Here is a 22,882-nt window from a genome sequence, read left to right on the forward strand (position 1 = left end):
CCTCTGGTAATATAAGTAAAGTTGGAAAATATATTTAGAAAAAAGATCTGTATTTGAGTATATTCACATATATGTGTAGGTCATGTATTTAATCAACCTGCTTGAAAATGGGTAGAAAAGAAGTAAAACTTATCTAATCCTTTATCCAAAAGCCAGAATAAATGTTTTCTGTAATAAAATCAAATAGAAGCTGTGTAACAGCCACCATGAAGGATTTATGGGTGTCGCCACACAGTAGGAAACATTTTGCAGTATTACTGAACAGTATAGAGAATGTAGTTGTTTAAAAAGTATTTTGTTTTGCTGAAGACTGAAATACTTTTAGATATTTTTATTTGAATGTTTATAACGTGAAGATTCCATCGGATGTTTTGATCAATTATCACCCCCAGGAACTTAATTCCTTTACTCCTCTACTTTTACACCCAATATCAGAACTTTTACTTTTACTCTCATTTCCTGGTAAAAACCCACAGGCTGTTCACTTATTGTGACGTTTCAAACGAAGACAACTCATTAACCTGGTTAACTGGTTTAAACTGGTGAGTGATTCGTTAAGCTTGTTGAATTAAATCATCAGTGACAGTTTATATTATAACTCACCTGGTGAGCAGTTTGAATCACTTCCTGACTAGTTAACAGGTTAAACTGGAATTAAAACTCATTAACCAGGTCACTTCTTGAATCAGATCAAATTACCTGGTTAACAAACTGAATTTAGGCTCCGCCTCCCCGAGAAGACGACTCCTCCCTCAGTATCACCTGCTGTCGCTGTGTTTCCTCCATCAGACCTCAGGTGTGTGTCCAGGTGTGTGTAAGTCTATTAGAGTGTGTGTGTGTGTGTGTGTGTGTGTGTGTTTCAAGTTTTTCAAGTGTGCTTTTCAGGTGTGTGTGTTCAAGCATCGTTATCGTGTGTTTCCAGGTGTGTTTCCAGGTGTGTGTCCAGGTGTGTGTCCAGGTGTGTGTCCAGGTGTGACCCTGCAGCCATGATGGAGGAGGCGGTCGGCCTCGGCGCCGTCACTGTTCTCGCCGTCCTGGAACAAGGTAGATTAACCCTAACCCATTGTGGGAAATAAGTCTGATTCAGATAAAAGCGACTTTCCACACCAGAGTTGTAACGAGGTTCCGTCACGGCCGACGTTCCCGGTGCTTCCTCTGTTCACACTCGTCTCTCGGTGACTGAGGAACGTGTTTCTCATGACTCCGGTCTGTCGGCAGCTTACTTCTCTCTGCAGGTGATCTCCGCCCGCAGGAAGTTCTCGGTGTCGCCGCCCGACACCGGCGGCCCGCCGGAGTTCCAGAGGATCTTCAGAGCTCAGTGAGTGAAAGTTTCACCCTGATGCAAGCTGGACACGTTTCAATGGTGTCACCTGTTTTGGATCTGTGCACGTGAACTGATAGTGCAGTGGTTAAAAAGCCTCTGGCGCCCCCTGCAGGTTGAGTCACTCTTCATCCTTCTGTATTAAATCATAAAGTGAGGGAATGATTGATGGTTTGGACTTAAACTACTTCAACTTGAATAAGAATGAAAGAATGAGCTCTAAAGGTTTTTACTATTGGTTTATATGTAGATTTTATACCATTCGTAGTATTTATGTATGATTGTTGTTGCCCAAGTCATTAATAATCTTCTGTTCTCTATCATCTATAATCTATTCTTCCAATCATCAGTATAAAATCATGTATAACATTAAACACATTAAGATCACATTTAAATTCTTGTTAAATCTTTTTTACATTATCAACCAGTTATTACATGTCGGGTTTTATTACATTATATTTTATAACAATTCAGGTCGTTGTTACATAAATATGTCTTGTTTTATTACTCAGAGTTTTATTTTCCTTGAATGGTTGACGCTGCCTAACATGAGCTTTAATTCTGTGTTTCTTACTGCTCCTGCTACTACTACTACTACAATTACAACTATCTGGAGATTAAGATTAAGATTCTTCATTATTTTTTAATGTATTACATTCATTTCTTTTAAAGCTTCAAAGTATTTCTTTTAATATCTCTTGTATTTCTTTGTAAAGCAGTGTGTATTGCTCTGTGTTTGAATGGGGCTCTAGAAATATATTTGCCTCAGTAGTACTATTAAAACTGCTGCTAGCCCTGCTAGTACTGAAGTACTCACATTCATGTTTTCATGCCTGACATGTCGTCTCGTTCTTGTGAGTTTTATTTTTAATATTTATCAAATTTCACACGCGAATCGTTTCTGCTCTTCTTCAGGGTGAACTGCAGCGAGTATTTTCCGCTCTTCATCGTTCTGCTGTGGTGCTCCGGAGTCTTCCTCAGTCCCAGTGAGCTTCATCACACTCCCCCCAAACACACACACACACACACACACACACACACACACACACACACACACACACACACACACACACACACACACACACACACACACACCTCTAAACCTGTGTGTGTGTGTGTGTGTGTGTGTGTGTGTGTGTGTGTGTGTGTGTGTGTGTGTGTGTGTGTGTGTGTGTGTGCGTTGCAGCTCTGTCCTCAGCCTGTGGTTTGCTCTACCTCTACGGACGCCTGCGGTACTTCTGGGGATTCTGTGATTCTGCTGAAGGCCGGTGAGTCTCTGGGGTCGGCAGTACTGCAGTATGTAATAACGTCACATTTTGTAATAAAGTTCTGGAACACATTAAGTAATAACCTTTGCTGCACTTTGTAATAACTTGTTATATATTGCAACAGTTATTACAAAATGTGGGTGTGTAACGCTGCATTATGTAATAACGGTGCAACATGTAATAATGTAATACATTTGCAACTCATTATGTAATAACACATTTTGTGATAATCTCATGCTTTGTTTAATAAACGTTGTTGCATTTTGTAATAACTTGTTACACATTGCAGCAGTTATTACAAAATGCAGGTTAAATGATTAAATGCACTCAGTGGCACCAACAGTCTGGGTTGATTTCTTCAGGGAAATTAAAAATCTGAGGGAAAAACCTGTCGTCTTGTTTAAAAAGTCAAACCTGATTAAAGTTCTTCATTCTGTGTCGGCATGAAGAGTAACATGTAATTCTAGTCCAACTGAATCTTAATTTCGTATTATTATTAAACAGAGAAGGAGGGATAAAGGGAACATTTTATTACATAATGCACCAAATTATTACATTTTCTTAAAAAAAAAAAAGTAAAGTGGAACACCCACATTTTGTAATAACTGTTGCAATGTGTAACAAGTTATTACAAAATGTGGTTTTAATACATAGAGATGAGGATGTATTACAATGTTACATAATGAGATGAGAATGTATTCTATTGTTATATAATGAGATGAGAATGTATTACATTGTTAAATAATGAGATGAGAATGTATTACATTGTTACATATATTACATTGTTACATAATGAGATGATAATGTATTACATTGTTATATAATGAGATGAGAATGTATTACATTGTTACATATATTACATTGTTACATAATGAGATGAGAATGTATTGTTGTTACATAATGAGATGAGAATGTATTACATTGTTACATTAAGAGATGAGAATGTATTACATTGTTATATAATGAGATGAGAATGTATTACATTGTTACATTAAGAGATGAGAATGTATTACATTGTTACATAATGAAATGAGAATGTATTCTATTGTTATATAATGAGATGAGAATGTATTACATTGTTAAATAATGAGATGAGAATGTATTACATTGTTACATATATTACATTGTTACATAATGAGATGAGAATGTATTACATTGTTACATAATGAGATGAGAATGTATTACATTGTTACATAAAGCAGAGCTACAAGGCAACAATAAGAAATCCATTGATCTTTAGAGCAGAGATCATTAAAATATAAACTTCCTTCAGAATAAGATCAGACAGGAAATAGAATAAATAAATAAATGAATCAGTTTAGGATCTTTCACAGCCGCCTGATGTTCAGCAAAAACATAAACAGACTGAAGTTTGTTTGTTTGTTTGTTTCAGTTTGGCGCCGCTTTACTTCAGCACTCAGATTCTCTGGCTTCTCATTGGATTCTCCTCCATCGGCGTTTTCCTCACATTCACCCGGGTTTACCTGGACCTGGACCTCCTGCTGGGGGTCGCCTCCGCCCTGCACCTCCTCTGAGGAGGAGGGGGGACACAACTTCCCTTTGAGTCCTCCTCCTCTTCCTCTTCCTCCTCTTCCTCCTACTAAAAACTCCTTGTAACTGATATTTTGATCCATTGAAACAAACATTTAGTCAAAAATAAAATCGAAACTATTTAATCTCAAACATCAAGTTGATCCTGAGATTCTGAAGCTTCATGATGAAGTTTGATGAAAACGTCTTTTAAGATTCTCATCAAAACTTCCAGATCCTTTTTTCTTCCAGTTTGGAAACATTTTGTATTAAAAGCAACAAGATGATTATTTTCATTTAGACTTTTCTGTTTTTGGTATTTTGACGCCTGAAATGAGAAGAATGAGTCTGGTTGTTCTCATGTGATCGTCCATCGACCCTGATGAGACAAAGTCTCTCCAAACTCTCATGAAACTGACCTCGAGCCCAGAACCTGAAACTGTGACGACTGAAACGGATTCCGGCGACTTCTTCTGCGACTTTAGAGGAGAGGAAACGCTCGAGGTCGACATGTGACGTGGTCGCATGCTGACTCAGCCTTTCTCCCAACAAACATGTGATTATTGCTGAAACGGCAGAAGAAGAATCGACAAAGTGAGAAATGTTCAGTTTTCCTTTGTAAACGTTGTGACGGCGAAGCAGCTGACGCCGTTTCTCCCCCAGCGCCAGAAGCTGCAGAAAAACTCAAAAGAAGAAGAACCGATTCCAGAACAAAAACCTTCAGTGTCGCCATGGAAAAGTTCATTTTCATGTAAAATGTTCGACACTTAAAAAGAGAAACGTGAAGCGAAGCTGAGAAACTCGGCAAGTACGAAAGAAAATTTAAAAAAAACTTGATTCCAGTAGAATTTCCTGGCCTGTCGGACTCACGAGGCCCCCTGGTGGACAAGTTGGTTATGACAGCAGCGCTGTCGCGAGGCAGCAGGTGGAACGGAACCTCAAACTCTGAGATATCCCACAATGCATCAGTGAAAGCAGTGAGGTCCAATAACCACATGTATCCCATCACGCACTGGGATTTTGAAAGAAACTTTATTGTTTCTCGTGTAGAACACTTGTTTATATGTGAAATTTTAACTTTCGTTTAAAATTCTAAATACATTTTCTTGCTTCTATAAAAAAACGGAACCATTTAGTAAAACTGTTTTTTGTTCACAAAAGAAGTCAATGTTGATTTTTGAAAGTTTTTCAAATTTTTCTCTTGTTGAATTTTCTCTAATTTTTATAATCAAAACAAATTTGATCATTTGAGAAGCAACTCTTCTGATTTAATAATGAAATTTGATTTAAAAGTAATTTTTTCCAGATAGTTACATTTTGAGTTTAAACTATTTAGTTTTACTTCAAAATCTTCTACAAAAGTGAATTTTTTTTTAACACAAATATGAAAGAAAATTCTATATTAAGATTTGAAAAAATCTTTGAAAAAATTCTTAGTTTTTCCTGAAAACTGAGATTGTTTGTTTCTTCGTTCTTTGTGAAATCCCACCTGGCCATCACACACCTTCATGTGATCTGATTGGATTAACAGCTGCGCTCTGATTGGCTCAGGAGCATCTCTGCACCGACCAATCAGCTTCCAGCTCCTCATCAGCTCAGGAGTCACTCAAGGTCGAGTCACGGTGGTGATCCGATATGGACGCGGGTCACGCCTACGAGCGTTTTCTCTCCCGAGGTCACCTCTCAGGTGACGCGAGGCCGAACGCAGGTGTGTGGAGGAAGTGGGCGGAGCCTCGGAGTGAAGCAGCTGCAGACGATGGAAAGTTTCTCTGGAAACAACAACTGTCCTCTGAGAACACGCTAAAAATACACGCTAAGACACATTCCACACACCAACCAGTGTGTGTGTGTGTGTGTGTGTGTGTGTGTGTGCATACTACAACTCCACTTCCCACAATGCACTTGTCATTTAAAGCGACATGCTCGGCGCGTAGCGCAGGAGAAAAGAGAAACTATCGATCTTATTGCTCTGGTATCGGTCCACATCGATACCAACGTAGGTATCGATATTATTGATATTTGGATCGATCCGCCCAGTACTACTTACTACTGCTTAGAATTAGTACTAAAGTTAAAGCTTATTGTTCCTATGAGGTTCTTCCGCATCGCTCGCCATAACACCTCCACCCAGGGATTTAATTTAATTCTTATTATGTTATCATACATGTTCACTGTTCAAGTGATATTCTCTACAAATTGAGAGGCTGAATCTACTTAAATTAGTAAAACTGGTCAAACGTGCTGGTCACTGTTATACCAGCAATATTTGATTTTAATTCTATAATACCATTCTTTAGTCAGTTGTACTCTGAAGTCTGTGTTGTGGAACATGTGACTTATGGTCAGTTGGACGAGGAGCCGGGCTGTGAACAAAGCTCATGACCGCAGGAGGACAGAAATACAGTCCAATACGTTTCTATTCACAAAAGTGTGTGTGTGTGTGTGTGTGTGTGTGTGTGTGTGTGTGTGTTTCTATAAATACTCGCGGCTTCATTGTAGAGCAGATTACCGCTCAGCGAGAGAAAATCCAAACAACCACGACCCACAATGCACCTGTGCTGCTCAACGTCCAGGTGAACGGCGACTCTGTCTCGGTTGCTAGTTCGATTCCCCACATGTCAAAGACACTGAACGTGACTCACTGCCTCCATCTGTCTGAGTCTGTAAACGAAGGTGATCTGCGCATTTCGTTCTTTCCGTGATTCACAAAGAATAAGAGAAGTTCTTTTATTCTTCAAAGCCTCATTTAAATAACCGTCCTCGTGGACAAAAGAGGTGCTACTGCGCACGTCAGGGTTTGAGCAGCTGCTGCCTTCAGGCGCTGTGGGAGATTCCAGCTCTCCGCCGCTTCACTGGGGAGTTTGTAGTTAAAAGCTGATGTCGCTGTGATGAATATGTGTTAAATGTGTTTTTACTCGTCGTCTGCTCAGTAATATCTACATATATCGACGACATGTCCTCTTACGAATTAAATAAAAGAATGAAAGTACATACTAACTGTGTGTTCTGTCAGTGTTCGGATTCCGTCTATTGTTTTGCATTTATTTTATGTTCCTATATTTTAAAATATAATTTAATATATATATGTGATTTTTCCACTTTTTTTAAAATTTCGTTTCTCTTCCGTTGTGTTTAATATTGTTAAAGCTTTTCTTCTACCGCTCGTTTTTCCTTCAAGTTACTCAGCTTCTGCTGTTTATTGTCTTTTTTATTGTTGTTTTGCACCTTTTTGTCAACTTGTATCTCGTTGTTGTTGTTTGTTTGACTTCTAATTACCAGACTGAATATTCATTCATGAAAACATTTATTTTTCTCGTTGGAAAAATAAAGGGGGTTTGGAAGTTTGTAGTGTTTTGCACTTCCGGGCCACCGTACTGAAACCAAACTGATTTTAATGTGGGTTTATAATTATTTCTCTAAACGTCATACGTGTAGGTTTGATCCTGTTTGATATTCATAGTGGCTAAACAATAATATAATGCTGGGAATTGTGATATATGATCGGTAATTTGCAAAACACAAATTACACGCACACAAACACACACGCACACACTAGTGGTGTCAAAGTTGTGTGTGAAGTGAAACGTCACTCAAACCAGGTGTCGTGACGTCGAACCAAAAACACTGAAGTCTGATGAAGAGGAATCTTACTTCTGTTACGATGAAAGAATTACATGTAAATAATTCAGCCTATAATAATAATAATAATAATATTAAATGATGTAATATAGCACTTTTTACACTCAAAGCAAAAAACAAAAGGTTTAGTTCAGTTTAATAGTTGTAAGTTGGAAACCAGGAGTGAAGAGGGTTTTGTTTTAGTCGTCGTCCTGCCATAGTGGACGTAGTTATTAATCAATTAATTTAAAAAAAATGTCTTATTTCTTTTTTTAGCTTAGTTAGAAAAACACAAAATCTCTGTAGGGAAAGTTTTACCGCGTGTCCGTGAAGGCAGCAGAGATAAGCCCCGCCCACAGTGGCGCGTCACGGACCTTCTTCTGCAGAGTTTGAAAGTTGTCAACAGAAAGAAGGGAAGAGGAAGAGGAGGAGGAGAGGAAGAGGAGGAGGAGAGGACGAAGGCAGAGGAGCGGAGCACGCGGAGCTCCGAGCAGCAGCAGGAGGAGCGATGGGCTGCTCCCACAGCAAGGTGAGGAACCGCGGCCCGGCTGGGAGCGCACTCCGCCGGGCTGCCTGCCGGGGGTGGCGGGGCCGGGCTGCCGTGGAGCTCCGGGGGGTGGCGGAGCCGTGGAGCTCCGGGGGATTCCAGGGGTGGAGGTCCGGGGGGTTCTAAGGGTGGAGGTCCGTGGCTCCAGGGGTGGAGCTCCGGGGGGTTCTAAGGGTGGAGGTCCGGGGCTCCAGGGGTGGAGGTCCGGGGGGTTCTAAGGGTGGAGGTCCGGGGGGTTCCAGGGGTGGAGGTCCGGGGCTCCAGCCGTCCTGTGCAGCTCACATTCCGGCTGTTTGAAGCAGAAAGAAAAAACCATCTGTTTCTAATCTCACGTCGTGTTTCAGTCTCACTTTCCCACGCTTGTATTTTTTCAGTTTTCCTCAAATATCCGATTAAAATCCTCCTGAACTCAAATTAAATTCTCCCGTTTCTGTTTGGTCGTTTTTATTCATTTAAAGCAGATTTATCAGTCAACTCCAGAAGCACTCACTGTGTAGATTTGTGCCTTCAAATTAACCTTAAAGTGTAAAAAAGTTTCCTAAGTTGAGACAAACAGGAACTTTGAGTCTGTATCTGAACTTGTCTCTGTTTTAAACCTCCTGAGTGAAGAACAAGTGTTTCTGTCCGTTTGAACAATGAAAAGTGACTTTAAACTTACTTGATTGTGGAAAAAGAGAATTTGAACTTAAAGTACAGGAACTTTCAGTGTTTATTTTAACTTTATGACTTTATTTAACTGTTCGATGTTTGAAACCTGCATGAAGATCAAAACCTTCTAAACTTTCTCAAATTGAGTAAAAACAAACTTCATTTTAATCTTGATTAACTTTAACTTCACTGTAATGTTAATAAACAGTCATTAAAGGTGTTTAAAACTGCAACTATAACCCTACACTGAGCAGAACTTGTTTATTTCTAACAATATTGACTTCATTTATACATGTTCTAATACTTTAGGTAGAGCGGTTCGATTCCCAGTGTCTTTGAGCAAGACGCTGAACCCCAAACTGTTACTGGTTGATGGATAAAGCGCCTGGCATGGCAGCCACGTCCACTGGTTTGTGTTACAGAAGGGGCGTCGGGAGTTCGCAGGTTCGAATCCCGGCGGGGTCACCTCTGTAAGTCCCTTTTAGTATGACCCCCTGAGCAACGCCCCGATGTGGCTGCACCTCCGAAATCCGAGAAAAAGTCTCGGTATGAAGAGTGAGTTTGTCACTTTAAAGTTACTGTAATGTGGGAAACCTAAAACTAAAGTCACAAGTTCCTTATTTTTTGCATGAAATGTATTTTTTTTTTAAGTGTCGTTGTTAAACTGTCTTAATTCCATCTTATAGTGACTTTAAAGTCACTTTCATGTGTAATAATACTTGTAAAAAGTGGAACCTTCAGTCTTTGTTTCACTTTTTCCCCACATCACCACGAGTTATTAAAACAATATAGTACAGATTATATGTGTTTTCAACCTCCGGCATCGTCTCTAATTACTAATTATTCACTTCTAAATACCTTGTAGGAGGATAAAAGAGTCTTTATGTGAGTTTTAATATTCATACACAGTATAAGCTTCTTGATTTAATCAAAGTAAAAAGAGTAACTTTATTTCATGTGAAAGAAAGTCCAAAAACTATCATGAGAACTTTTGTTTTTGTGGATTTTCAAGTCAATCTCATGAGATTAATAATCATTTGAACCTGATTGTTTGAGTTGTTCTTGTTCTTCAGATTAAAGAGTTTAGGGCGGAACCAGACAGAGAATTTAACAGACTAAAGACTCTTTGTTTTACAGAGTCCATGTTTTTCCACTGAGCTCTTTTCCAGATTTTAAATCCTGTTAAACTTCCTTTATCACGTTTAAAGTCGCTCGTTTTGAGGAAAAACTAGATTATTTTCTTACAAATTGTGTCGTTTTTGTGTCAAACTTGCAGTTTTCTGTCTGAAAATTGGTGAAAAAAAGAGCTTGAGGTTTTATGTAAAGATTTAGAAAAGTTGTTCCTCTGAAGACTTTGAGGGTTTTGTTGGTCGTTAAAAGTGAAAAGCAGCAGTTTGAGTGTTTCGGCTGCAGGCGGCTGATATCTGCCTCGCTGAGGGGAGAAGTGAAGCTGCACAGCTGTTCTCTTCCTCTGGTTATTGATAGAAAATGACGGAGCCGCCGAGGCTCCATGTGGCGGTAAACATGAGGTCTGAGGGCCGCCGGGGGGCCGGACGGCGGTAAACGTGAGGTCTGAGGGCCGCCGGGAGGCCGGACGGCGGTAAACGTGAGGTCTGAGGGCCGCCGGGGGGCCGGACGGCGGTAAACATGAGGTCTGAGGGCCGCCGGACTTCGGTAAACTGAGGTCTGAGGGCCGCCGGACGGCGGTAAACATGAGGTCTGAGGGCCACCGGACGGCGGTAAACGTGAGGTCTGAGGGCCACCGGACGGCGGTAAACGTGAGGTCTGAGGGCCGCCAGGGTGCCGGATGGTGGTAAACGTGAGGTCTGAGGGCCGCCGGGGGGCCGGACAGCGCTAAACGTGAGGTCTGAGGGCCGCCGGGGGGCCGGACGGCGGTAAACGTGAGGTCTGAGGGCCGCCGGGGGGCCGGATGGCGGTAAACGTGAGGTCTGAGGGCCACCGGACGGCGGTAAACGTGAGGTCTGAGGGCCACCGGACGGCGGTAAACGTGAGGTCTGAGGGCCGCCGGGGGGCCGGACAGCGCTAAACGTGAGGTCTGAGGGCCGCCGGGGGGCCGGACGGCGGTAAACGTGAGGTCTGAGGGCCGCCGGGGGGCCGGATGGCGGTAAACATGAGGTCTGAGGGCCGCCAGGGTGCCGGATGGTGGTAAACGTGAGGTCTGAGGGCCGCCGGGGGGCCGGACAGCGCTAAACGTGAGGTCTGAGGGCCGCCGGGGGGCCGGACGGCGCCGATGGGGGTCTGCTGAGAGGAACTCTCAATAGGTTCTTATTATCATCTGTGAATGACATCACTTGTTGTTTTGCGTGTGTGTCGTATGAGCGTGAGTGTGTAAGAAGGACTTTGCTTTATTTGTTTTGTTTTGTTTGTTTACAACATTCGCAGCCGCTGCAGGTTCTCCTAAAAAAAAAAAAAAGGGTCTAAAATGTACCAGAACAAATCGTGGATTTAAAGTGACGTTAGCTCAGCGTGGGGTCCTTCGTCGCTTGGCGTTGTAATCCCACTTTCTACCACAAGGCGTCGCAGGCTCGTCCTCACTGTCTGCGGTGACGATGATTCTGGAGTTTTGTTTTGCCGTAGCGAGAAGCCGCTCTGGCTTCAGTCGCAGCAGTTTGACCCGGCGGGACGGATCCCGTCCTCGTGCCCGGTGCGCGAAGAACATGTCGCGTCTTCCTCTTCCTCGTGGTGCTTATCGGCCCCAGATGTCGCCCGTCGCAACGCCACCTGTTGGCCGCGTGTGGAAGCGGGTGATCCTCTCCCTGCAGACCTGCTGCTTCAGGAGCTGTTGCGTAACGTGAAATCCCAGTAAATCTTTGATTAGCTCAGAATAGCAGCGGATCTGTGGCCGCGGCTCAGTCTGAGCTGCTGATCTGCAGTAACTCACACTGATGGATTTAACAGCATTTCACCGGCGCTGCAGCCGCCGTGCTCAGGAGCAGGACCCGGTACTTGTCTCGGTGCGAGTATCACTCTGAGTAAATAACATGTCTGAAGGCTGAGGTCAGCCTCTTAAAGTCTCTCGCTCTGATCCAGCAAATCACAGCGTTGCAACAGAGATAAGTGAAGCAACTCAGCGAGGACCTGTGATTGTGAAAGGAAACAAAACTGTAATAAAAGACACGAACTGACTTCAGACGTAAAATCAGCAACTGAGAAACCCGGAGAGGCGCAGAAAACAAAAACACAAGTGACTGTAGAAAAGCTCCAAGTCACTGCAGACGGACAGTGAATGAGAACAAAAAACACACAAAGTCTTTGAATACTCGAGAAAACTGCACCTTCGTTTTGTTCGGTTTGCGTTTTGAGATCAAACCGCCTGGAAAACGTCACGCAGTTACAGCCGCTGCCCCTTTGGGGGCGCTGTCGCCCGAAACAAACACTGACCAGAGAGGAAGTGAAGAAGAAACACGGCTCAGTGATTGGTCCGGACCGAAACCGGGAGTCGCGACGCGTTAGCCTGTGGTGGCTAGGCTAAGTAGCTCGTGGCTAATAAGTAGCCACAAACAACCCTGATATAAAGTCTTCAGACCAGATATCAATGACTCTTCCTCACTAAGTCTTCCTCACTACTCCACCTCTGCCCGCAAGATCTTTTTCTTTTCATCGTCTGCTTCTTCTGATTCGTTATCTTTGTTTGTTTGATACCCAGAATGCACTGCTCTCTACGTTACGTCCTCTCACTCCACCCGCTGGAAAGTCCGCAGACCAGAATTCCCTTGTTTGATCCGGATCAGAACTCAGGGGAGCGTTCAGACTCTGGTCCGGATCAAACATGTGGACGAGCCCTGAGACGTTTCCTCTAATCCGGAGCAGATCGTTTTTGTTTTGTGGGAGCGGGCGTCTTCCACCATGGAAGCTTCTGATTACCTGCTTAAACAATTGAATATCGGGAGAGTTTAATTCACATACAAGGTGCTAGTTAGCTGCCATTCACCAGCCGGCCACTAGTCGGAGCTCCTGAGTCCTTTTGTTGTGCGGTCGGACCTCCAGCGAGGAAACATGGAGTCTCATGGAGATCTGATGCATTTCAATGATTGAAGCTTTCCAGGCTTCAGGAAGCTTCTGGAAGCGTCTGAATACACAGTAGAGGGATTGAAAGTGAAGATTAAATACTTCTGGATAGAGACGGAATATTTTTTTTAAACTACTTGAGTATAAAGTAGTTAAACTTGTATTTATTTATTCACTTCACCTGGTGTCCTGCTGCTTTCTGGGTGTGAAACAGATTCTGTAAAAAACTCAACAAACTAAAAAACAAACTCGTCTCCTCATCTCTGGCACCATGCTCCTCTTCCTCCTCCTCCTCTTCCTCCTCCTCCTCCTCCTCCTCCCGAGGTTGAGAGGTTACAGTTTTCCACCTGTTTGAATCCTGACGGGAAGATGTTGTGAAAACAGCAGCTGGCTGGACTGAAGTAATGAAAGGAAGTCCTTCCTGCTCCTCGGAGTGAATCAAACCACAACGGATCAAAGTTAAAGTGAGTCAGAAGAAAGCTTTTATTCTGAAGGAGCAGAAACGTCGACGTTACTGGAGGTGAAGCTTCCATGTCGACTTTTTATTTAACGTGGCTAAATGACTAACGGCAGAGAGACACTGCGAGGCTGCGACTCTCGTCACGCGGCTGAAGATCCTCGCTGCGGTCAGCTGACCGTCAGCCTGTTGACAAACGTTGTTGATCTCACGCTCTATTTTATCTCCGTCACCATGGCAACAAAGAAAACATGGCCGAGCCGCTCTGAATCGGGTGTTTGTGATCGATACTGGAGGCAGAGCGACGGCGTCCCGCAGGGCCCGGGGCCACAGTCTGGACCAGGGGGGGGGGGGGGGGGCTGGATGGAAGTGGGCGTGGCTGTTTTCCTGCTCTCTCATTGGTCGGTCGTCACCACATGCATCAGATGTCGGTCGTTTAAATAAAGAGACGAAGACGGATCTTTTTTAAAATCCAGGTTCTTGTTGAGTTTGTTGGATGAAAATTCTTCTTCAGACTTATTGACATATTAAACCTGCTCCGGCAGTTTTCTTTACTTTGTCACCTTATAAAAGACGTAAAACTCATATGGACCCCCCCCCCCCCCCCCCCCCCCCCCATCCCCCATCCCCCCCCCCACCCACCCTTTTACAATGAGCTCTTTAATAGACTCGAGCTCGTCTTGTAACTCTTCAAAGACGCCACCAACGACTCCGGATCCTTCCGCTCGTGTTCATGACAGCATCCCGGCGACTTCCCGTCTGAAACGAAGCTTGTTTGTGTTCTGCGATGAAGTTTAGTCTCCCGGGCGAAGCAGCGTCATCGAGCTTCGGCTGGATGCCGGTAAACCGTGAGACATTTCGTCTCCACGTGTGACTTTAACCTCGTTCAGATGTGACCCGGTGAGGCGTTTTCTCATGAGGCTGAGAGTCCAGCCTGCGGGGCCGACTCCGCGTGACGACGAGCCAAACGACTCGTCGCCGCGTCGGAAACTCACTCCGGTCGTTTCTGTGGTTGTTTTAAAGGAGGAAAACAGAAACACGCCTGTCGCCCTCGTAAAGAGCCTGAAATGCAAAAATTCCCATAAAATAAATGTGCTTCGAAGCAGCTGCTGGGGGGTTTTAATCTCAGAGTAATGAGAATCACATGAACGTCCTCGCCTCCGAAACACAAAGTCTTAGATTCTCTCAATATAAAGTAAAGTGTGATTAAGGATCTGAGTGAGGAACGGAAACACATCCGGTCCTGTTCATCAACTGATTTAATTAGTTTTCCAATCTGGAGTCTCACCCTGACACACGAATCCAGAACGTTCTGGACAGACCGGTCCAGTCGAGGACCAGTCGGGTTGAGGATTCCTGAAAAGGGACTTATGTCCTAAAATACACATTTTTAAATGTGTTGTATGTTTCTTTCAGTACATCAACCTTCCTGTGAATCAGGTCAAAGCAGCCCTGTTGTTTTTTTTAAATTCATTCACAATCACCTGCAAACGGGAGCGAGTAGCAGCCGGCCGCTGCTTTCAGCGTCACAAGTGAACAAAAAGTGAATAAATAGGAGAAAGCAGCGGATGACGGGCGGCCTTGGCTGCAGCCTCTTCAGATCTCCACGTTCTCTATCTGTGCTGTGTTGAATCCTGCCGGTCAGATAAATGAACAGATGTTTCCTTTGTTCATCTTCGACTGTGAGAATCTGCTGATTGAGGCGTCGACTGTGAACGGAGCTGAGAGTCTCTGTGATTTCAGCTCCGACGTTCCTGGAGGACGAGGACACTTTAGAAATCTGGTTTTCATTTTGGTTTGGTCTTCCATTACGAGCTTCTGACAAAGATTCAATATTCTGGAGAAGAAGCCACGAAGTCTCTTCAGGTGGTAATTCTGGGTCGCTTTTCTAATCCCTCGTCGTTTTTCCAGTATTTCTGAAGTTCAAGTTCCTGAAGCAGACCAGAGCTCGGTTGTTTACCCTCCTGCTCATTTGTGAAATTCCTGACTAGAAGTTTGAGAAGCCCCGCCCCCTATCGTTCCTGGGTTTCAGGACTAGTCGTGTTTTCTTGACCCTTTTTTCAAGCTACAGCTTGTTATTCTGTAGAAAATGACTTTATTCTTGTCAAAAGTTTGTGTGAAAGTGTTAAGCCCCGCCCACTGAGGTTTGAATGAGCCAATAGAACTTTGTGAGCGATGGTGACGGAGCAGCAGCAGCTGGGTTTGTTCTCGTCGGTGAAGCGAGTCGTTCTTTCTGTGCAGGCAGGTTTCTGTTGAAGGTGAGGAGCTGCTGAAGCAGCCTCACCTCTGATTTATGGCCTTTTTAAGAGCCCAGAGCCCCGACAAGGCCTGCGGGAACACATGTTTCTCCTCACCGCCCCCCCTCCTCCTCTTCCTCCTCTTCCTCCTCCTCCTCCTCGGCTCCTTCTGAGCTTACCTTCCACGTCTGTGTGCTTGAGGTGGAGATATTTATTGTTTCAGCTCCAAGTTTAAATAAAGCAGGAGTTTAAAATGTTTATACTGTGTGTGTGTGTGTGTGTGTGTGTGTGTGTGTGTGTGTGTGTGTGTGTGTGTGTGTGTGTGTGTGTGTGTGTGTGTGTGTGTGTGTGTGTGTGTGTGTGTGTGTGTGTGTGTGTGTGTGTGTGTGTGTGTGTGTGTGTGTGTGTGTGTGTGTGTGTGTGTGTGTGTGTGTGTGTGTGTGTGTGTGTGTGTGAGCAATGCGATGGTGTGAGGCATTTCAGTGTGTGTTCTTGGATCCTCACCTCACCTGTGTGTGTGTGTGTGTGTGAGTGAGCTGTGTGTGTGTGTGTGTGTGTGTGTGTGTGTGTGTGTGTGTGTGTGTGTGTGTGTGTGTGTGTGTGTGTGTGTGTGTGTGTGTGTGTGTGTGAGTGAGCTGTGTGTGTGTGTGTGTGAGCAGAACAGGTCCGGTGTCTCTGGATTAGATGAAGAGTTCATCTGGATCCTTTGATCAGGATTAATGTCTCTGAACTTCCTGTTTCTGCTCCGAATCAGAATCATGGAGGTTCAGAATGTCGGCAGGTTCAGGAAAACACAGACTGGTTTGGACTCTTTCTGGTTTTGATTGAAGTCTGTTTAGACTGAATGTGATGTGGATCCAGTCTAGACTCTTTCTAGTCTCACTCTAGAGGGGTTCTGGTCTCAGTCTGGACTGGTTCTGGACTGGTTCTGGACTCTGTGTTGCTGAAGTTACATAAGAGGAAGAAGAAAAGCGGCGCTGCAGCCACATGGAGCCTAATGAGGCGGCAACAAAGCTGATCTGAAGCCTCGACCGTTTCAGCTTCACTGGATAATCCCGGAGCACAAAGGACGGAACGCCGAATCTAAACGGGTTCAATGGGAACGTTTTGAACAAACATTTTTTCGTGTCGTCACTATGGAGTACTGTGGTGAAAAATGAATTCACTCTAGTAAGTTCTGCAAAAAGAGACTAAACCTGAGTCCCTCATTAAAAACAATAAAGTACAGAAAATGAGTTCAGGAGAATAAAAAGTATTTCTACTGAACTCTAAATAAAAACCGACTGAAACGATCGAATTCACTGAAAAACACCCGGAGAGACTGAAACACAACATTTAAAAAGAAAAAGATCTTTGGAGAGATTTCACACTCAAACACCCTCTAATTACATCTCAGAGGTCAGAGGTCAATGTAGCTCCGCTGAAGGTCGCGAGCTGAAGGTTACCGCCGGCGTCACGTCCCAGAATTCTCCCCGATTCTCAAACGGCGAGGACGTCTCGCTAATAACATGAATCTTGTTCTTGGTTTCAGAAGAAAAGCAAAAGCAAGAAAGCAGAGAAGAGTCGGAAGGGCGAGAGCCAGCGAGACGACGGAGGTGAGCGCTTCACACACTCTTCCTCCTCCTCCGTCGACTCTTCTTCCTCTCACTTCCTGTTTCCTCTCGGTTTGAAGTTTCACACGTTTCACCTTGAAGAGCTGCCTGGAGGCAGAAATCAAAGAAATCAACCAGCGGAAGCTTCTTTTCTCTCTTCCACATCCTGTTAACCGTCTGCAAACCCAAGGGATTTTAAGTAATGCCTCCCTCGACCTCCAGGTGGCAGTGTTGCTCGCTGGTTGCCGTGTGAATGTCACACACACAGACGTCATGGATGCTTTTTAGATCATTTTAAAATGTTTTATATGAAAAAAATTGTACGTATTGTCGCTTTTACGTTTTCTCCTGACAGATTTAAAATATACTTCTGGAGATATTTGTATTTATACGGATCTGTAACTATCCTACGTCATGAATTACAGTAGGATAATAATAATACTGTATTATCCAGACGAGAAGTTGCACTTTTTAAAAGTTTTTAATGCAACTTATAGTTAGAAGTGACTCATATATCAAAATATTCCGTGCCATCACCTCTCCGTCACGTTACAACGACAAAGATTTTAAAGTGTAAACTGCAAAATTTATTGTGCTTTCAATTGGCAATTTTCACAACTACAAAACTGCTCCTGAAGCGCATCTTTTTGAAAACGCTCCGCCTCTGTATGAAGCACAAAAATCTTCTTTCTTTCTTTCTTCGTCCGTACCGATGCCGAGTGGACTGAAAGCTTCCATGTTCTCTGCGTGTGTTCACGGCTGTTTTTATTGCATTGAAACAGCGCCCTCTTGTGGCCCTGCAAGAAAAGCGCATCGTTTCCAAAACTTCTCAGTCTGCATGCAAAACGTCTCTGAAATGAAATCGGGAGCGCCGCCGTCAGTCCGTCCTTGTCGGGTAAATGAAACGTGCGGCTCAGGAAAACCTCGGTTCTCCAGCCGAGGAGCAGCAGAGGAGGTTTCATCTGGGCGGTGGCGTGAGTCACGACTCGCCGTCCTGTTTCCTGGCGTTAACGAGCAGTTTGTAAGATTTTAAAAGGAACCCGTCATTTCAGGCCGGACGGTGAATCACAGCAGCCGTTTCATGAAGTTTAACCTGAACAAAGGAAATCCAGGAGGCGACTGCAGACGGTGGAGCGCCGGAGCGCGTTCTGGAAAACACTCCAACATGAACTGACCTTAAGGAGGCGTTTAATGGATAGCGGTGACTTTTAGTCGACTCATTTCATAGTTTCCTTTATATAGATACGCAGTGATTAGTTTACTTATGTATGTTTTCTACAAATTGTACTTAATGAAGTTGCTTTTATCACTTTTTCGTGCTTAATTCTGTGAAGATTTACAAAGAAATTGCTTTTGGTCTTGGAGCTTCTTGTTCGACTTGTTTCCTATCAGGAGTTTTACAAACGTCCAGGTATCGGACGTCCCCTGAACGCATCATGATTCACACTGCAGACGTGTTTTAGTGGTGAACTCACCAAAAGGAATGACAAAGCTGTCTGTGCTAGAATTGACCGTGGAGGTGAGAAGTCGGTGTGACATATTAGTATATATAAAGAAAGAAGAGCAGCAATTTTACCGAGGTCAGCGATAATATATAACATGTATATAATTGGATAAAATATATTAATACTTAATAATATTCTCTATCACAATATGTCATGTTTATTAACTTAAATATCTGCCACACTATATTTTGTATTCAAAATATATTTGATGAAATTTAAGTAGTATATTGTTTATATTATTATTATTTGTAATCTAGAGAGCCTTGTTTTGTTTTGTTTTGTTTTTCATGTGATGGGGTAGGTATGTATGAGCTTTCGCTTCAGCCTAAACCCTTTCGTCTGATTGGCTGAACTATTGAGCGTTCCCTGCAGTACCAGTTCCCGCCTGTAGTGGGCAGCACCGTTCACACATGTTGTCCCGCTCCGTGTCGCAGGCCAGCGAACGTCGGCCGGTCCGGACGTCTGCCTGGTGAAGCAGGTGGAGCGCTTCGAGTGGCAGCAGAGGATCCTGAAGGAGGTGCTGTCGGCCAATGGGAACGCGGAGAGGGCGGAGCTTCTGAAGGAGCACGCCGATGTGGAGGTGTGCGCCCTCGTCGCCAGCATCTTCGACAAGGTGGGTCTCGCAGACGTCAACACGGCGGCTGCAGACGTCCAGAGCCTCCGGTTGTTTTTCCGAGGATGTTTCGAAAGTAACTAAGTATTTGTACTCTGTTACTGTATGCAAGTAGATTTTCCAGGTTTTATTTTTATTTTAAAAATTCTCCTCCATATGAACACAAATACCTGAACCTTCCTTATTCCTGATTAAAAGAACCAAGTCAGCAGAATCTCTTTAACTCTTTACCGTCGGACCGCCGAGCCTCAAGTTCTTCTGATTCTACTTTTCTTCTTTTCTTTGTTCAGGTGAAAACGGAGACGACGGCCGACCTGAACGTCCTGCACGACCACAGGAGTAAATGTTTGACTGAGGAGCACGAGCGACGCGTGGGAGGTAAAGATGGCGGCGGCTCTCGGGAGCGTGTTGCTCCAGGAGGCGAATCCTGCTTCTTGTTGTTCGACGCTCCTCCTGCTCACTTCACTCGTTTTTGTGTCTGATGAACGTTTGTGCTCTTTGTTTTTGCATGTTGTGCCGACGTTTTGACGACTCGGCTTGTTTTGTTTGGTCAGATTAACGTCCAGTGAAATCTGTTTGTTTTTAGGTTGTTTTGTTTTTGTGACTTTTTTTGTGATTGTTCGGCGTCTTTTTATATTTTTATCGGGGTTCAACACTGGGGGGCAGCAGAGAGTAGTTAGTCACAAAGCCGTGTGTGTGTGTGTGTGTGTGTGTGTGTGTGTGTGTGTGTGTGTGTGTGTGTGTGTGTGTGTGTGTGTGTGTGTGTGTGTGTGTGTGTGTGTGTGTGTGTGTGTGTGTGTGTGTGTGTGTGTGTGTGTGTGTGTGTGTGTGTGTGTGTGTGTGTGTGTGTGTGTGTGTGTGTGTGTGTGTGTGTGTGTGTGTGTGTGTCCTTGTGAGGACCACATGATCAGTGTAAATGAACTGAGTCTTGTTTCCTGCAGAGTTGCAGCAGAAACGCCAGCAGGAGAAAACTGAGCTGACGGAAAAGTTTCAGGCCCAAGAAAACATCCTGAAGGTACCAGATAGTGTGTGTACGTGTGTGTGTATACGTGTGTGTACGTGTGTGTGTGTGTACAGCTTCACTTGCATGTGTATAAATTCCCGTTTGGTCGCAGCCTTTTTACCCAGAATGCTTCAGTTTTCCGAGCTTCAACTCTGAAAGGAATGAATCTGGTCTTTGTGAAGACAAACTGATCGCTGGTCTTTAGGACCAGCAGGACCAGCAGGAGCTCCTGCTGGTCCTAAAGACCAGCAGGAGCTCCAGAAGATTCTCTGGTCGCTCTTCATTCTTCACTCACCTTTTACTCTTCACACTCAAACATTTGGGGAAGAAATGAACTGGATTTGTAGTTTTTCGGGGCTTTTGCTGTGTCATTGATGCTCTTTCCCATTAGCCCCGCCCCTTTCTGGAGTTATCGCCTTAGCAACCACTCACCCAGCCCCGTGATTGGCTGCTCGAGACTTCCAGTGTTTCTTTTGCGGTTCAGTCCTGCCGGCGCCCCCTGCAGGTCAGGTTAATTTGAACCCGTGTGATGCAGGGTGAAGCGGAGAGGCTGACGGTGCAGCTGCAGGTTTACGAGGAGCTGAAGAGACGAGTCGCCGAGTCCAAGTTCAAGAAAGACCTGCAGAGAAACAATCAGGTGTGTGTGTAAAAGATGGATGGTGGATTTTGTCACTTAAAGGGGACATATCATGCTAAATCCACTTTTTTAGCCCTTAAATGCATTTTGTTGTATATTTAGAGTGTTTAGAAGTACAGAAAAGTTCAAAGTAGTCTCTTCAGGTGCTCCGTTGATATCTTTATATTCTGTTTTGGTCATATTTTGCGATCGGTTTCGATTTTTCTATTCTCTATTACGTTTTTTGAACAATGACGTCACAGTATTCTCAGCGGAACTGCCAAATTAGGACATCGACGTTTCGAGCAATCCGCCATTTTTGTTTCTCGCTGCGATTTTGTAGTCCAACCGAAGTTACGAGAGGATAAGTGGAAATGTTCGGTTGTTGGATGTAGTAACCCACAAGCTTCGTTACACCGTCTCCCAGCATCAGAACCTTTTCGAAGTGCCTGGTTGAGTTTTATTTTTCACAGAAATGTACCCACATCTGTGGGTAAGGTCATTTTTGTGTGCGCGAATCACTTTAAGGACGACTGCTTCAGCAACCTCCGCCAGTATAAAGAAGGATTTGCCGAAAGACTTGGTCTGATTGAGCGGTCAGTTCCTTCTATCTATGGAGACGACGAACAGAGCACTTCGGTAAGCTGTATATAACGCTAAAAAGTGTGATGATAAGACGTCCCTGTCATTGTTTTGTTAGCATTAGCAGTTGCACCGTCTTCATATGTTAGCGCTGTGTGCTGGTTTTAGATTAGAATGTAACTTCTGTGTTAAATAGTCGTTGTAATACAGGCAGTATTGTAGTAGTGGGCATGGATGGAGAAGTTAGTGTAAATATAGTAACACACCATTGCGTTACATCCATATGAAGACGTTGTTCTGTAGGTGCATCATCGTCATTTTCATCTGGCTCCGCCGGGTCCGACTCTGGCTCCAACATGGATGGCTGGATGGACAAATCTTCCGTTGTTGACATTTTGTAAATAATGTGTGAATATAAAGTTTCTGCGCCGCTAGATAATTGTATCTGTTCTATCAAACTACAAAGATGGCCGAACAGGGTGACGTTGAACCGAGTGTGACCTCTGCAACCTGGAGAGGAGGCGGGGTATGAAGAGACCGCCCCAAAACCAGTTGCTCTCAGAAGCGCATCAGAAAAGGGGTTGAAAAGGGGCCTGTGGAGCTCTAATAATGAGGAATTCAGACCCAAGCATTGCAGTTTCGCGTTGTATAGACCACAACTGTATGATTTATATGTAAAAAGGAAGGATTTAAAAGCATGATATGTCTCCTTTAAATAACTGATTTAAATGGAGTTTTAATTCACTCTGATATAAACCGTGACCCCCCCTCCACCCCTCCCCCACCCGTCTGCAGGCCCAGGGCAGCCCCGGGGAATTCTGGGAGTCCGAGCTGGAGTCGCTGCTGTTCGTCATCGAGATGAAGAGCGAGCGAGTCGAGGAGCTGCTGAGGAAGCTGCAGCGGATGGACGAGCTGGTACACACACACACACACACACACACACACACACACACACACACACACACACACACACACACACACATTTATTTTTTGTTTCTTATTATTAAGATGTTGATCCAAAGTTTCTGCTCTTCTGCAGGTGACGGATAATTTATCTCTGGACAATCAACTGAATCGGGTCCGGCAGCAGAACGAGGACCTGAGGGTCCAGTTGGACAACTGTCAGACCTTCATGCAGTACGTCCAGGCTTAGAGAGACAAGCAGCTCCATAGCGGCGTAGAGCCGCCTCCTCCCTGCAGACTGACTTCCACTGCTCCACCTTGTGTTTTCCAGGCAGCTCTCCAGGGAGCAGCAGGAGCAGCAGGACCTGAAGGTGGCGCTACAGAGGCAGGCGGCGGCCAACCAGAGGCTGTCT

The 22,882-nt window shown here is 44.2% G+C and overlaps 2 protein-coding genes across 4 annotated transcripts in view; both read left to right on the forward strand.

Annotated features, from left to right (window-relative positions):
- Positions 1-793: 793 nt before the first annotated feature.
- ltc4s (leukotriene C4 synthase) lies at positions 794-5,274 on the forward strand. 3 transcript variants are annotated; one of them, XM_080465552.1, is made up of 6 exons: positions 794-808; positions 923-1,044; positions 1,219-1,318; positions 2,237-2,307; positions 2,508-2,589; positions 3,983-5,274. In XM_080465552.1, exons 2-6 carry the CDS (start codon positions 987-989, stop codon positions 4,122-4,124), a joined length of 453 nt encoding a protein of 150 aa, XP_080321678.1. In that variant the 5' UTR covers positions 794-808; positions 923-986; the 3' UTR covers positions 4,125-5,274. The 3 variants fall into 3 exon arrangements, with proteins under 3 accessions (XP_080321678.1, XP_080321677.1, XP_080321676.1); XM_080465551.1 differs by having other exon boundaries at positions 794-814; positions 3,983-5,273; XM_080465550.1 differs by lacking the exon at positions 794-808 and having other exon boundaries at positions 917-1,044; positions 3,983-4,932.
- A 2,846-nt stretch (positions 5,275-8,120) lies between these two features.
- Positions 8,121-22,882, forward strand: part of LOC308110927 (coiled-coil domain-containing protein 69-like) — a 16,251-nt gene continuing 1,489 nt past the window's right edge. Inside the window, exons 1-9 of the mRNA XM_080465548.1 lie at positions 8,121-8,266; positions 17,187-17,250; positions 19,187-19,365; positions 19,656-19,743; positions 20,307-20,380; positions 20,904-21,005; positions 22,362-22,481; positions 22,606-22,703; positions 22,801-22,882. The exon at positions 22,801-22,882 is cut by the window's right edge and continues 1,489 nt beyond it. Of these exons, the coding sequence (XP_080321674.1) occupies positions 8,246-8,266; positions 17,187-17,250; positions 19,187-19,365; positions 19,656-19,743; positions 20,307-20,380; positions 20,904-21,005; positions 22,362-22,481; positions 22,606-22,703; positions 22,801-22,882 (828 nt within the window). The 5' untranslated portion in view covers positions 8,121-8,245. The remainder of the gene's footprint in view (positions 8,267-17,186; positions 17,251-19,186; positions 19,366-19,655; positions 19,744-20,306; positions 20,381-20,903; positions 21,006-22,361; positions 22,482-22,605; positions 22,704-22,800) is intronic.

The sequence above is a fragment of the Lipophrys pholis genome, assembly GCF_963383615.2.
Source record: "Lipophrys pholis genome assembly, chromosome: 6".
In the NCBI taxonomy this organism is placed as follows: domain Eukaryota; kingdom Metazoa; phylum Chordata; class Actinopteri; order Blenniiformes; family Blenniidae; genus Lipophrys; species Lipophrys pholis.

Excerpts from the sequence above, each read along its gene's own strand:
- ltc4s (XM_080465552.1), top strand. The coding sequence starts at position 987 with ATGATGGAGGAGGCGGTCGGCCTCGGCGCCGTCACTGTTCTCGCCGTC. Across the intron at positions 1,319-2,236 it reads CAGAGGATCTTCAGAGCTCA|GGTGAACTGCAGCGAGTATT; the intron begins GTGAGTGAAAGT and ends GCTCTTCTTCAG. Across the intron at positions 2,308-2,507 it reads CGGAGTCTTCCTCAGTCCCA|CTCTGTCCTCAGCCTGTGGT; the intron begins GTGAGCTTCATC and ends TGTGCGTTGCAG.